The 12,289-nt window shown below is 38.0% G+C and overlaps 1 protein-coding gene across 1 annotated transcript; it reads left to right on the forward strand.

Annotated features, from left to right (window-relative positions):
* Nucleotides 1-5,159: 5,159 nt before the first annotated feature.
* Nucleotides 5,160-7,782, forward strand: LOC132190374 (UPF0481 protein At3g47200). The gene is made up of 2 exons (XM_059605347.2): nt 5,160-5,262; nt 6,358-7,782. The coding sequence occupies exon 2, from the start codon at nt 6,369-6,371 to the stop codon at nt 7,674-7,676; it is 1,308 nt and encodes a 435-aa protein (XP_059461330.2). The 5' UTR covers nt 5,160-5,262; nt 6,358-6,368; the 3' UTR covers nt 7,677-7,782.
* The last annotated feature ends 4,507 nt before the right edge of the window (nt 7,783-12,289 follow it).

Here is a 12,289-nt window from a genome sequence, read left to right on the forward strand (position 1 = left end):
AAGAATTTCTAGATGTGAGATAGCTAAGGAAGCTTGGGAAACTTTAGAAATCACACATGAAGGAACTAAGGTTGTTAGAACTTCAAAAATTAAAATGTTGGTTTCTCAGTTTGAGGAGATTAGAATGTAAGAAGATGAAACATTTGATGAATTCTACTCAAAACTTAGTGTCATTAGAAACTCTACTATCAATTTAGGAAAGAAAATGGATGATGCTAAAGTTGTGAAGAAAATCTTAAGGTCTTTACCTGAGAGGTTTATACCTCAAATTGCTGCCATACAACAGAGCAAAGACCTAGACACAATGAGAGTAGAAGAACTTGCAGGTTCACTTCAGACTTTTAAACTAATTCTTCCTAAACACATGAACACCAAGAATATTGCTCTTAAGGCAAAAAATGTTAAGGTTGACTCTTGTGGTTTATCTGATGAGGATTCTTGAAATGAGGAAGAAATTGCTATGTTTGCCAAGAAGTTTAGGAAATTCTTTAGATCCAAGAAAGGAAATTTTAGAAATAGCAATTCACAATTTTCTGAGAAATCTAGAATTGAGAATGTTGAGAAAGGAAAGTCACCTAGAGGTATCAAGTGTCCTGAATGTGGAGGATATGGGCACATTCGTGTTGACTGTGCTAACTTGAGAAAGTCAAATGGCAAGGCATTTAATGTGACTCAAAGTGATGAGTCAGACAAGGATGATGCTGAACAGGGAGTTAATTACTTAGCATTTGGAGTTAGTTATGAGAGTGAGATTGAGAATGGTGAGTGTAATTCTTAAGATAAACAAGGTGTGTCAGATAATGATTCAGAAGAAGAAAATGATCTGTAAAATGCTTATAATAATCTCTTTGTGGAATGCACTAAACTGAAAAAGCTGAATAAGCAGCAATTGAAGAAACTCAAAGAGGTTAATCTTGAAAATGATTAACTTTCTGTCACCTTAACTGATTCTCTTGCTACTCATAATACTTTGATGTCTGAAAATCAAATGCTAATTGCCAAAGTGAAATCCTTAGAGAATGAACTGAATGAATCAAAGAATCATTTAACAAACTTCTCTAGTGAAAAGCTAAATCAAATGCTACATAATCAGAAACATTCATTTGATAGAACTGGATTGGGTTTTGATAAATCTGCTTTTTTATCTACTAATGTTGCTTCTTCTTCAAAGATGATTTTTGTGAAACTAGTGAACAAAGAAGATAGCTTGGCTGAAAAGAAGGTAATTTCTCCTCAAATTTTCAAAGGTGAAAAAGATAAGGGAACTCTAATTGATTCCTATATGTCTAGTTCTAAGTCAAGAAGTGTGCATATGTTAAGGAACCAACCTTCTCAAAGGTTTATTTCTACGTGTCATAACTGTGGTAAGATTGGACATATTCGTCCTAAGTGTTTTCAGTTTAACAGTCATGAGCCTAAAAGAGAATATTTCCATTCTAGAAATAGTTATGAGAAATTATTCAACATGATGAGAGACGTAGTAACACGGTTAAATGTCTTGGATAAGAGTCACACAGTTGTCCCTGATATGAAGAAAGTTTGGCTCAAGAAGATTAATACCATTCACCCATTGAGGGGGAGTGGTAATGGACTCACCTAGATTAAGTGGGCACATGACATGTCTGAAATTTATGCATATTTCATTTCTCTTTGGTATTCTGAGGCATTTTTTTGTGTGTGTTATTTTTGTGATATTTTTTTCTTTTCTCTCTTTCTTGTTCGGTGGTCAGTTTCTCATGTATTGTTCTAAAATGCATATTGTACATATGAGTGGGGTCAATAATTCTGCAATTTACATCTAATGATTCATATGTTTTATGATCTGCCTTGTTCTTCTTAATACTATTGAGGGAGTAAGAGTCAGTTTTTCGCATGTTCGAAGTTGTGCACTCTTTGCCCCCATTAAGTTTGTATTTTTGATATGTGTTTGGGAATTCAGGTCAAACATTTTTTTTTGGAAGATAGGTAATGTCCTTTCTATCCACTTGACCAACTCGTTAGTTGAACCTAGCTCCTAAAAATTCTGACATTTTCTTCAATTAAAAAAAAAAAAGAAAAAAAAAAGAAAGAAAGAGGGGGGGGCATAAAATATGCTCAAATGACTTATACTTGCTTCTATATGTCCATATAGAAAGAATCAGTGATCAAATCATTGCGGAAATAGATGGTTACTAAAGGACATGATGAAAAGCGAATGATTAGTCTCAGGGGGAGTGTATCGGATGAGGGACTCTAGGTCCTAACATTATAAGGTTTGATTGTGGCTTGAATAAGACTGGTTGTCTTTCATTTACTAAATGTCTGTCTAGATTTTCCTTCCACTGATGAAATCTTATGTAATGGGAGTTTTCACACACTACACCTTCGCATGAGTTTTCTGAGTTATTGCTTCCTTGGCCGAATTCACAGAAAAATAATGCTTCATGTATATGGTACATTTATGGTGTGTGTGTAGTATGTTGATCACTCCGGATTGTTAAGATATTCCTAAGGACGAGCATGCGGTGTTGGACATCAATACAAGTTTTTATTTATGGTCAAATTTTTTTTCACTTTTTTTTTGTTTGTGGTTTCAGTTTGAGGGGGAGAAATTTTTTTTTCATGATCTTGCATTTCACTCATTATGCATTCATAGCACCATAGATAGAACACCATAGATGATTTTGATTTTGATATACTTGTTGCATCTATAAATGATATTTGTTTGGTGTTCTAATAGATTTGATGAGCTATTCATGATTATATTCTATTCAAATCTGTTATATTATTGGTCATTGTTTATTCCTGTTCCACATATGCTTTGATGAATTTTGTGAGTGTTTCAGGAACCATGGAGACCTTTTGTCATTCTGTGACAAAAATGGGGACTAAATATAGAGAGATGATGGGATTGGCTTGGCATTTTGGTTTTGTCACCGAATTGCCAAATGGGGGAGTTTGTTAGTTCTTGTGTTGGCTTAATTCAGTTCCAAAATGAGGAGCCTACTGTTCACAGGCTCAAACACTGATATATAATTCTCAAAATCCAATCTCCTCCGTTCATAATGTAGATTCATGTGTCATGAACATCCCTGCAAAATTTCAGCTCAATCAGACCACAAATGCCCTTTGATCGGAGCTGTTGATCAAGACTGGACAACATTTCCAAAATGCTATTTTCTCCCCACAGAAGGCCCTGTCCGGACCTCCAGAAGCCGGGTCTGGACCCAATATCCAGAGAACACACTTTGAAGGGCCTGTCCGGACCGTCAGAAGCCGGGTCCGGACACTATATCCAGCAAGCTGTTTTTGAGGGGCATGTCCAGACCGCCAGAAGCTGGGTCCGGACATAATTTCCAGCAAGCCCATTTTGCATGGCCTGTTCGGACACATGACTTGGCTGTCCGGACACCACGTGGTTACGCATATGTAACCCTAGCCATGTCCGGACACCCACTTATCCCTGTCCTGACATGGCTGCTGAATTGCTGTTTTATTTTCTATTTAAACAAATTGTTTTGTCGAATAGACGTACGTATTTTTGAGAGCAAAAATAGAGAGCTTAGAGAGAGATATTGTTCTAGTTTATGTGAGTAAAGATTAAATACGTGAAGCCAATCGGAGTTCCGGTGAAAGGAAATCTTATAGAAGAATTGTGCCAGATGTTCTGAAAAGGGTTACTGCGGTAGATGTCAAGTGGGTCGCTTGTCGTGTACAAGGAAGAGTAAATTGCAAAAGTTTTGTAATTCTTCTTGTATTCCTTATTCTTCTTATAGTGGATTGATTTTCTGGGTTTGGCTGCCCCGGAGAGGTTTTACATTTAGAGAGTTCTCTAAATGGTTTCCTCTTCGTAACCAAATATCTGTGTTCTTGATTTTCATTACATATATGTATTTGGTTGATTATTAATTGTTAGGTCAGATCTTATTCTGCTTAATATTTGTGAATCACCTAAACATTTGAATAGGTGTCGTTTGGAGTTAAATATAGGTTTTTCAAATATGAATGTTTGGCAACATTGCTCTACAATAATAGAGCTGATGGAATTATAAAGAATGTGGCTTGTGCAGCACTGTTCATTGTTCCACACAAAAAACTTCTGCAGTTTAGTTTTTAGTTAGCCAAGGTGAGAGCAAAAGTTGAAGCGTCAGGATTTCTAGTTATTAACTGCTATTGTCTATAACCTGATCTATGCCTTCTCATTTGTAAAGTATAATGTGTGAAAAAAAGTTATAAGAAGTGCCCAAATCGGACCTGAAATGAGCTGAAATGTAATACTTCTCTCATGTTAATGTGTTCCAACTTTCCTGCCAAAATAAATTCTGAAAAATTTTATTGCATTTTTTTACAAAATTCAGTTGTTTCAACTATAGATCCAAGTACTCTAAGAGCACGTTGATACAGAAAGTGAAATGCAAGGCAAATGGTGATTCTATCTAATGCTTTCTTTGGTCCCCTTAAGCCCTTAAACAATATGATGAAACAAAAGACAAACTTGAAATATGAAATTACCATTTCCGGTTAGAATATTAATTAAGCTTTTTGGGATAAAATGGTGATTTAACATGGTATCAAAGCAAAAGTCTTGAGTTTGAACGTTGTATCCGTCATTCACCTTACATTTCAAAATAAATATTCCGCGTTTTGTTGTAAATTATACATTTTCCATCTTATTGGACTCCTCAGTCCTCTCACTTGTACAAACTTTTTTTACTGGGAAAATCATGGAAAGAAAAAGAAGAAAGAAGACGAAGAACATGAAGAACTAACACCTAGCTACACTTGAAGGTACGTAATGACACAAATGTTTCTATCCAAGGAAGGGTGACAACCTGCCTGGCTGCAATTATTGGCTCGTGGGCCCTGCATTAATTGGATATATATATATATATATATATATATATATATATATATATATATATATTTTCTTTTCAAAATATTTTCTTTTCAAAACAAAAATATTAACAAACAATCTGAAACAAAAAAACACTCACAAACAATAGTCATGTTAGAATACTTTTCAAACAAAAAAATAAAAAGCAGTAACAACCTTAATTTAGGAATGTACAAGGAAAAAGAACTGAAAGAAAAACTTGAGTTGACTTGACTTTAGAGGAACTTGTATCTAACAACTGGGGAGAGGGAGACAGGCGGCTCTGATCTTTTGGTGGAGCAGCAAACTGTATTTTGTCCAAGAAAGAGCAAAGCTCTCTGCTGCAGCGTTTCCTGGTGATCTACAGAGGCAAAACGAACTTTTATACTTCTCTCTACATCAGGCTGCAGGTGCAATCATTTTCTTTCTTTCTTTCTTGAGTTTATATTTTTTTTTATCCTCTGATATCACTTAGATTTGTAAGTTTTATCATATTCATATACAACACCATTTCTCTTAAAGGTCAAAGTTACTTGTGTTTTACTGCACTGGCCATTTCTGGTTATGGCACAACATGTTGAGAGTTGACCCAAAAGTTGACCTTGTTTTGGCAATTTTTATCTTTTCTTCTATTGGAATTTTGGTTTGTGCTAAGAGTGGAAATAATTCTTTTTTTTTTTTGATAAGTAAAATTTCAAGACAGCTAAGAGTGGAAATAATTCTTTAAATTGAAGCATTGAGATTTAAATGGGTATACTGCAAATTTAATTGATGTAGTAGAGAATGATCTGCAGAAGTAGAAAAAAAAAGAACATGCATACAAATAGCCTCTTTTCACTCTCTATCTCTTTCTTTTTAATAATTAATAAAAATACGCCAATAAGTGAAAGAAAAGAATAGAGAAGAAGGGCTGATGTGAGAGTTTGGCAATGTTTGTGCAATTTTCTCTTTTCTAATTTCCATTGTCAGGGCTTTGATCTTGCCCTTAAAGGTTGAATTCCCAGTTGCATGATGATCAGTGATGGGTGTACGAATTGAGTGAGGTAGACTATGGAGCCTATATGTTCTGAGCAAGTGGGCCCTCCAATCTCGACTGCTCGGAGCAAATGGGCACTTTATCCCCTTTCTAGGGAACTGTTCAAATTGCGTGCATTTGGAACAACCGAATTATAAGAGATTCACCTTTCATTAACAAACTTGAACTTTCCCCTAAAAAAAAAAAAAAAAAGAAGTAAAAGAACTACAAACAACCCATATCCTCCTATATTTACATCTTCTTTCCATTTTTGCACATGAATTTGAATAAAACTCAAGTACGTACCATGCACCCCCAAAGTCCTTAGCAGAGACACTCATGCAAGACGATGATCAAATCTATTTAAAGCTAGTGCTTTATCAGAGATACTTATCATTCTAAATTTTGTTTTTATATTGTCATTTATAAAAAGGTATATATAGATTGTGTCTTCAGTACTGATTCTCAACAATGGAATTTGTTGACACAGAAAGAAACCAAATGGCTAGCAATAATCATGCCTCATCCGACATAGAAAACCCTCAACAAGTTCCATTGGAAGATTCAATAGCAGGGGAGTTGGAAAGCTTGTCTTTCTTATCATCTGCATGTAGTATCTATAGAGTTCCTGAGCGACTACGTCATGTCAAGGAAAGAGCCTATACACCAAAGGTAGTCTCCATTGGACCCCTTCATCATGGTAGGAAAGGCTTAAAAGCCATGGAAGAGCAGAAAAAGAGATACCTGAGAGATTTTATTCGACGGAGCAATCAAAGCTTGGGGTCCTTTATCAGAGTTGTAAAGAAGGAGGAAGCAAGACTGCGTGGTTGTTATGCAGAAAGAAATCAATTTAGCAGTGATGAATTTGTCAAAATCATTCTAATGGATGCTGCCTTCATCTTTGGTGTCTTACTGAGGCTCAAATTCCCTAATGACCCGCAGGATGAAAATGACTGCATATTTAATAGGCCCTGGATGTTGCAAGATGTATGGCCTGACATGCTATTGCTTGAAAATCAGCTTCCATTCTTCATTCTTGAGGATCTTTTTGAACATGGCAATGTAAAAGTCTCATCCCATGGGCTCTCCATTTATGAGCTTTCACACAACTTCTTCAAAGATCTAATGCATTTGGAGGAAACAGAGGACAAATTGACGACAATCATCAGTTCTTCTAAAAAAGTTGAACACTTTGTGGACTTCCTAAGACACTTACATCTACCAGATTTGCAGCAGCAGCAGAAGCAAAAAGGCAAACTTCAAACACTAACCACCCCCAGCATGATGGAGCTACACCTTGCCGGAGTCGGGTTTGAAGTTGGGTCAAGCAGAAATTTATTTGACCTTCAATTCAGTAAAGCCAAAGGAATTCTGAAAATTCCAAAACTTATTATATGTGATGAGACAGAAGTCTCAATTCGTAATCTGCTGGCCTTTGAGCAATGCCATTATAGGGAGAATTACATAAATGATTATGTCGTCATCATGGATCGCCTTGTGAACACCCAGAAGGATGTTGACTTGTTGGTCAAGTATGGAATTTTTGAGAACAGGCTTGGGGACAGCAGTGAAGGGTCATTTCTTATTAACAAACTTGCTGATGGGGTTATTTTGGACTTCACTGAGTTCTATTTTGCTAGACTTTGTGAAGACCTCAACACTTACAGCAGAACCTCCTGGCACAAGTGGAAGGCCAATTTGAGACAAAATTATTTCAACACACCATGGGCCATTGTTTCTGTTATTGCAGGTGTTATTCTCCTTCTACTCACTTTGACACAAGCTGTGTGTGCTCTTATCTCCTTATAGTCTCCCAATTCGGATAGAAAGCAACATTGAAATTAATGTGACTATTTCACCACTCCATAGCAGTTATACTTCTTGTATGTGCTTTTGTCTGTAAGTTCAAATATTGGCATGGTTCTCTGCTTCTATTTGATAAAATATATATATATATATATATATGGTTGTACATGCACTTGTGAGGTTTGTGTCCTACATTGAGAAAGTATAAAGAATAAGAGTAGTTAATATACCTAAGTGGACCCAAGCCTATTAGCTTAAGCTTTTGGGCTAGAAATGGTGTCCTAATATGTATATTGACTTACTCTTGTTTGACTTCCCTTGGTGTTTGTCTCCCCAACAATTGGTATCAGAGCACATGGTTTAGCTTCTGCTGCTATTGATATGAGTGTCTTGGTTCGACGCGTTTGGTTTGACTCCGGTAAAAAAAGTGGTTTTCTCTTAGAGTACGCGTGATACTCTTGTATGTGGGGGAGTTTGGTCAATGTGGTGGAGACTCACAAGTGAAGGGAGATTTGTTGTACATGCACTTGCGAGGTTTGTGTCCCACATTGAGAAAGTTTAAAGAATAAGAGTGGTTAATATACCTAAGTGGACCCAAGCTTATTAGCTTGAGCTTTTGGGGTAGAAGTGGTGTCCTAATATGTATATTGACTTACTCTTGTTTGATATATAGTTCTTGTATGTGCTTATATCTGTGTAAGTTCTAATATTGGCATGGTTCTCTGCTTCTGCAGTCAAGAACTAGTTTTCTTCTGCAACAATTTGATAAGATATATATATATATATATATATATACTTCACGATTTCAAACTTTTTTTCTTCATAAATATTTAGTAAAACATAAAAGATTATATAACCTAATTTGTGTATTCGTAAATAAGATTAATGAAATTAACTTTAATATTGTTTATTTGATGCCCCGAATATTTATAATAATAAAAAGAAATGTATTTATCCACATTAGTCACTTTTATAAAACACCCGTTATTTAAAATGACTTAAATCATTAGTAGCGTGGGCTACCCGAGGTCGGACTCGGTCGAGCTGCTAGTGTTATGAACGGTAGCGTGCGATATCCTGGGCACTAATATTGTATTACAGGTGTCTCGGGATAATGCCAACCCTACCGAGAATGAGTAATATCTCAAGTAGACCATGTGAGGTTGAACTATGACACGATTCTCATATACAACATGTATTATACTTATATTTTAGCAAGACAATTCATTGGAGGACCCTCTCCTCACGTGTCTTTGCTCCAACTCCCCAAGTGGTTGTTCTTGAGGGAGTGAACTCCTTACCGATCACCATCGGTAGACTTTAGTTATAACGTTGATTGTGCAGTTGCATCACGATGGATTGAATCTCCTTCCAAAAATCTTCACACGAACAAGTTCTTGGAACAACACTCAAGAACTTTATGTAGTAGCACAACAAGATTTTGTGAGTAGTCTCTAAAAACTCTCTATGGAGTCTCTGAATTTCGTATTTCTGAGAGAGGTGGTAAAAGATTGAGGCAAAGCAATCTTTACATAGGTAATAGTGTATCCTGCGTGGCGACATTTGGACAAATAAGTTGGCCATCCGGACATGGCTAGGGATTTTCAAACCTAACCGCCTTTCACTTCCATAAGACATTATTAGGTGTCCGAACATCCTTCTTCCAAATTCGCCTTGCTTGAACCTATTAGGAGATAAAGTAGTTATGGAGTTTTTACCTAGAATACATTAATATACATATTACACTACTTTAGCCCAAAAACTTAAGCTAATAGGCTATGTACCACTTAAGTATATTAACTATTAGGAGAAATTTCAGTTTGACTCCTTGAACTTTCAGCCAATTTGACAAAGCGCCCCTCAACTTTCAAATTTCTCACTTTGGACCCCTCTGTTAGTTTTCAACATTAAACTCAAATGGTTTGACTTTTTATGCCCATTATACCCTTACCCAGTCTACTTGAAATTCCGAAAATGCCCAAAACTATAGCACCCACCCCCAGCCAAAATGAAATTGTTTTGGGCATTAAAATTATATATATTTTTTCTTTTAAAAAAAAAAGAAAAAGAAAATGCAAAATATTAAAAATATTAAAAAAGAAAAAAGAAACTGCCTAGCCCAAAACGGTGTCGTTTTGGGCATTACAATTGTTTTTTTTTTTTTTCTTTAAAAAGAAAAAGGGCAAATATATATATTTTTTTTAAAAAAAAACGAGGTGGCTCCAGCCACCTCCATGGCCGGTCTGGGGGTGGTGGAAAACGGTGTCGTTTTGGGCATTAAAATTGTTTTTTTTTTTTTTTTTTTTTTTTTTCTCTTTTTAAAAAAAGGGCAAATATTAAAAAAATAATAAAAAAAAAACTAAGAAAAATCGAGGTGGCTCCCCCCCCCCCCAATGGCCAAGGGGGTGGTCCGGCCACCCCCAAAAGGCCAAAAAAACAAAAGAAAAAAAAACCTAAAAAAAAGGGTTTTGGGGGTAGTCGGACCACCCCGAAGGGCCTGGGGGTGGTGTCGGCCACCCCCTACAGCCGGTATGGGGGTGACCGAAACCACCCCCAGGCCCTTGGGGGTGGTCTGGCCACTCCCAAAAGCCCAAAACCGTGAATGGTTTTTTTTTTTTTTTTTTTTTTGGTGGGGGGGGCAGCGCTTTTGGGGGTGGCCGGACCACCCTCTTGGCCATGAGGGTGTCTCTAGCCACCCCCTTGGCCAAAAATGGGGTGGCCCATGCCATTTTGGCCCAGGGGGTGGCTGGAGCCACTTCGATTTTTTTTTTTTTTTTTAAAAAAAAATTATAATTTTCATGCCCAAAATGACGTCGTTTTGTGTTGGGTGGGTGTTGTAGTTTTGGGGCCCAAAACAATGTAGTTTTAACATGGGGGTATAATGAGGATAAAAAGTCAAACCGTTTGAGTTTAACGTTAAAAACTAACAGAGGGGTCCGAAGTGATAGAAATTGAAAGTTCAGGGATCCAAAGTGAGAAATTTGAAAGTTCAGGGGGAATTTATAAAATCGGCTGGAAGTTCAGGTGGCCAAAGTGAAGTTTCCCCTAACTACTATTTTTCTTTATACTCTCTCAATGTGGGACTCAACACTCACAAGTGCACTCACAACAATCTCCCTCTCACTTGTGAGTCTTTTCGCATTGACTCAACTCTACCTCACTTGTGAGTCTTTTTACATTTTCAAAAGTGTTCAACTTCAAGAGTTGCGGAAGCGGACACAACTCCAAATCTGACACGTCCAGGCACCCGTCTTAGGAAGCTAACCATAGCTTTGGTACCACTTGTTGGTGGTCTTGGGCCTATCTCAACCCCAAAAGCTAACTCAAGAGGTGATGCTTTTCTTCACACTTATAAACCAATCATCAGTCCCTTCCACAATCAATGTGGGATAACCCCAACAATCCCTCCCTCACACATCAAGCCTTGGGTCAGAGTAGAGACAACACGTTTCTCCTGTGGACTGTTGCGTCGAGACTTGTTGGTTGAACCTAGGCTCTGATTCTAGTGTCTTGGGCCTCTCTCAACCCCAAAAGCTAGCTCAAGAGGTGATGCTTTCCCTTACACTTATAAATTGACTACCATCCCCTTCCACAATTGATGTAGAATAACCCCAACAATTTCCTCATCATACATCGGGCCCTAGGTTAGAGCAGAGGCAACCCGTTTCTCCCAAAAATGGGAAACACCTAGTCAAATTTGAGAGTGGTCAAAGTCAATAGTCAACTCTAGAGAAGTCAAAGTCAAAAGTCAACCAAACAAGGAAATGACGTGGCAGACAACCCAACGTGACTAGGGCTGATGTGTAACAGTGAGATGATGTGGCATGCACTGATTGACGTGGTAAAGTGATGATGTGGGCACTAGGGCTGATGTGGCCTTAGGGCTGACGTGGCGCTGTGAGAGGTTGACACGTGGTTGGCAGCAAGATGGGAATTCTTCTGGTGCATGTGGTGCACAAGCGATAGGGGCTGGCGGCGCTGGGCATGTGAAGCCCACCTGCAATCACTTTGACCGGCGCATGGCAGCGCGTCGGAGCTCCGATAGTGATAGTCAAGGCTGTTCTGGAATCGCCGGAGGAAGCTCTGTTGAGCGGCGGCCTATGGCGGAAGCAGCAGAGGCGGAATGACCGAAACTCTGGGCGGCGTGTGGAGGCACGTTAGAGATGATATGGCGGTGTTCTTGGCGGATATGGGACGACCGGCAGCTAATCTATGGAACAATCCGGCAACCTGGCTGATCAAACAGAAGTGGCAACGCGTGGATAAGACCGCTACAACTTCGGGTGGAGTGTGCAGTTGCTGGTGGTGATGGGTCTTCCACCAAATCGATGGATCTATACCTTGCAAGCTTGATTCTGGATTATTTATTTATTTATTTATTTTTTTTCAGATTGTGTTGCGTTGAAGGCATGGAAAAGACTAACAGGAAAGATGGAGAGTTTGGCGTGGACTGTTGGACCGAGACTTGTTGGTTGAACTTGGGCTCTAATACCAGTGTTGGGTGGTCTTAGGCCTCTTTTAACCCCAAAAGCTAGCTCAAGAGGTGAGGTTTTTCCTTACACTGATAAATTGACCACCAGCCCATTCTACAATCGACGTGGGATAATCCCGCCAAT

This window comes from Corylus avellana, chromosome 9, assembly GCF_965113065.1.
Source record: "Corylus avellana chromosome 9, dhCorAvel1.hap1.2, whole genome shotgun sequence".
In the NCBI taxonomy this organism is placed as follows: Eukaryota; Viridiplantae; Streptophyta; class Magnoliopsida; order Fagales; family Betulaceae; genus Corylus; species Corylus avellana.

What these genes read in the sequence shown, in the direction of transcription:
- LOC132190374 (XM_059605347.2), top strand. Translation starts at nt 6,369, where the DNA reads ATGGCTAGCAATAATCATGCCTCATCCGACATAGAAAACCCTCAACAA.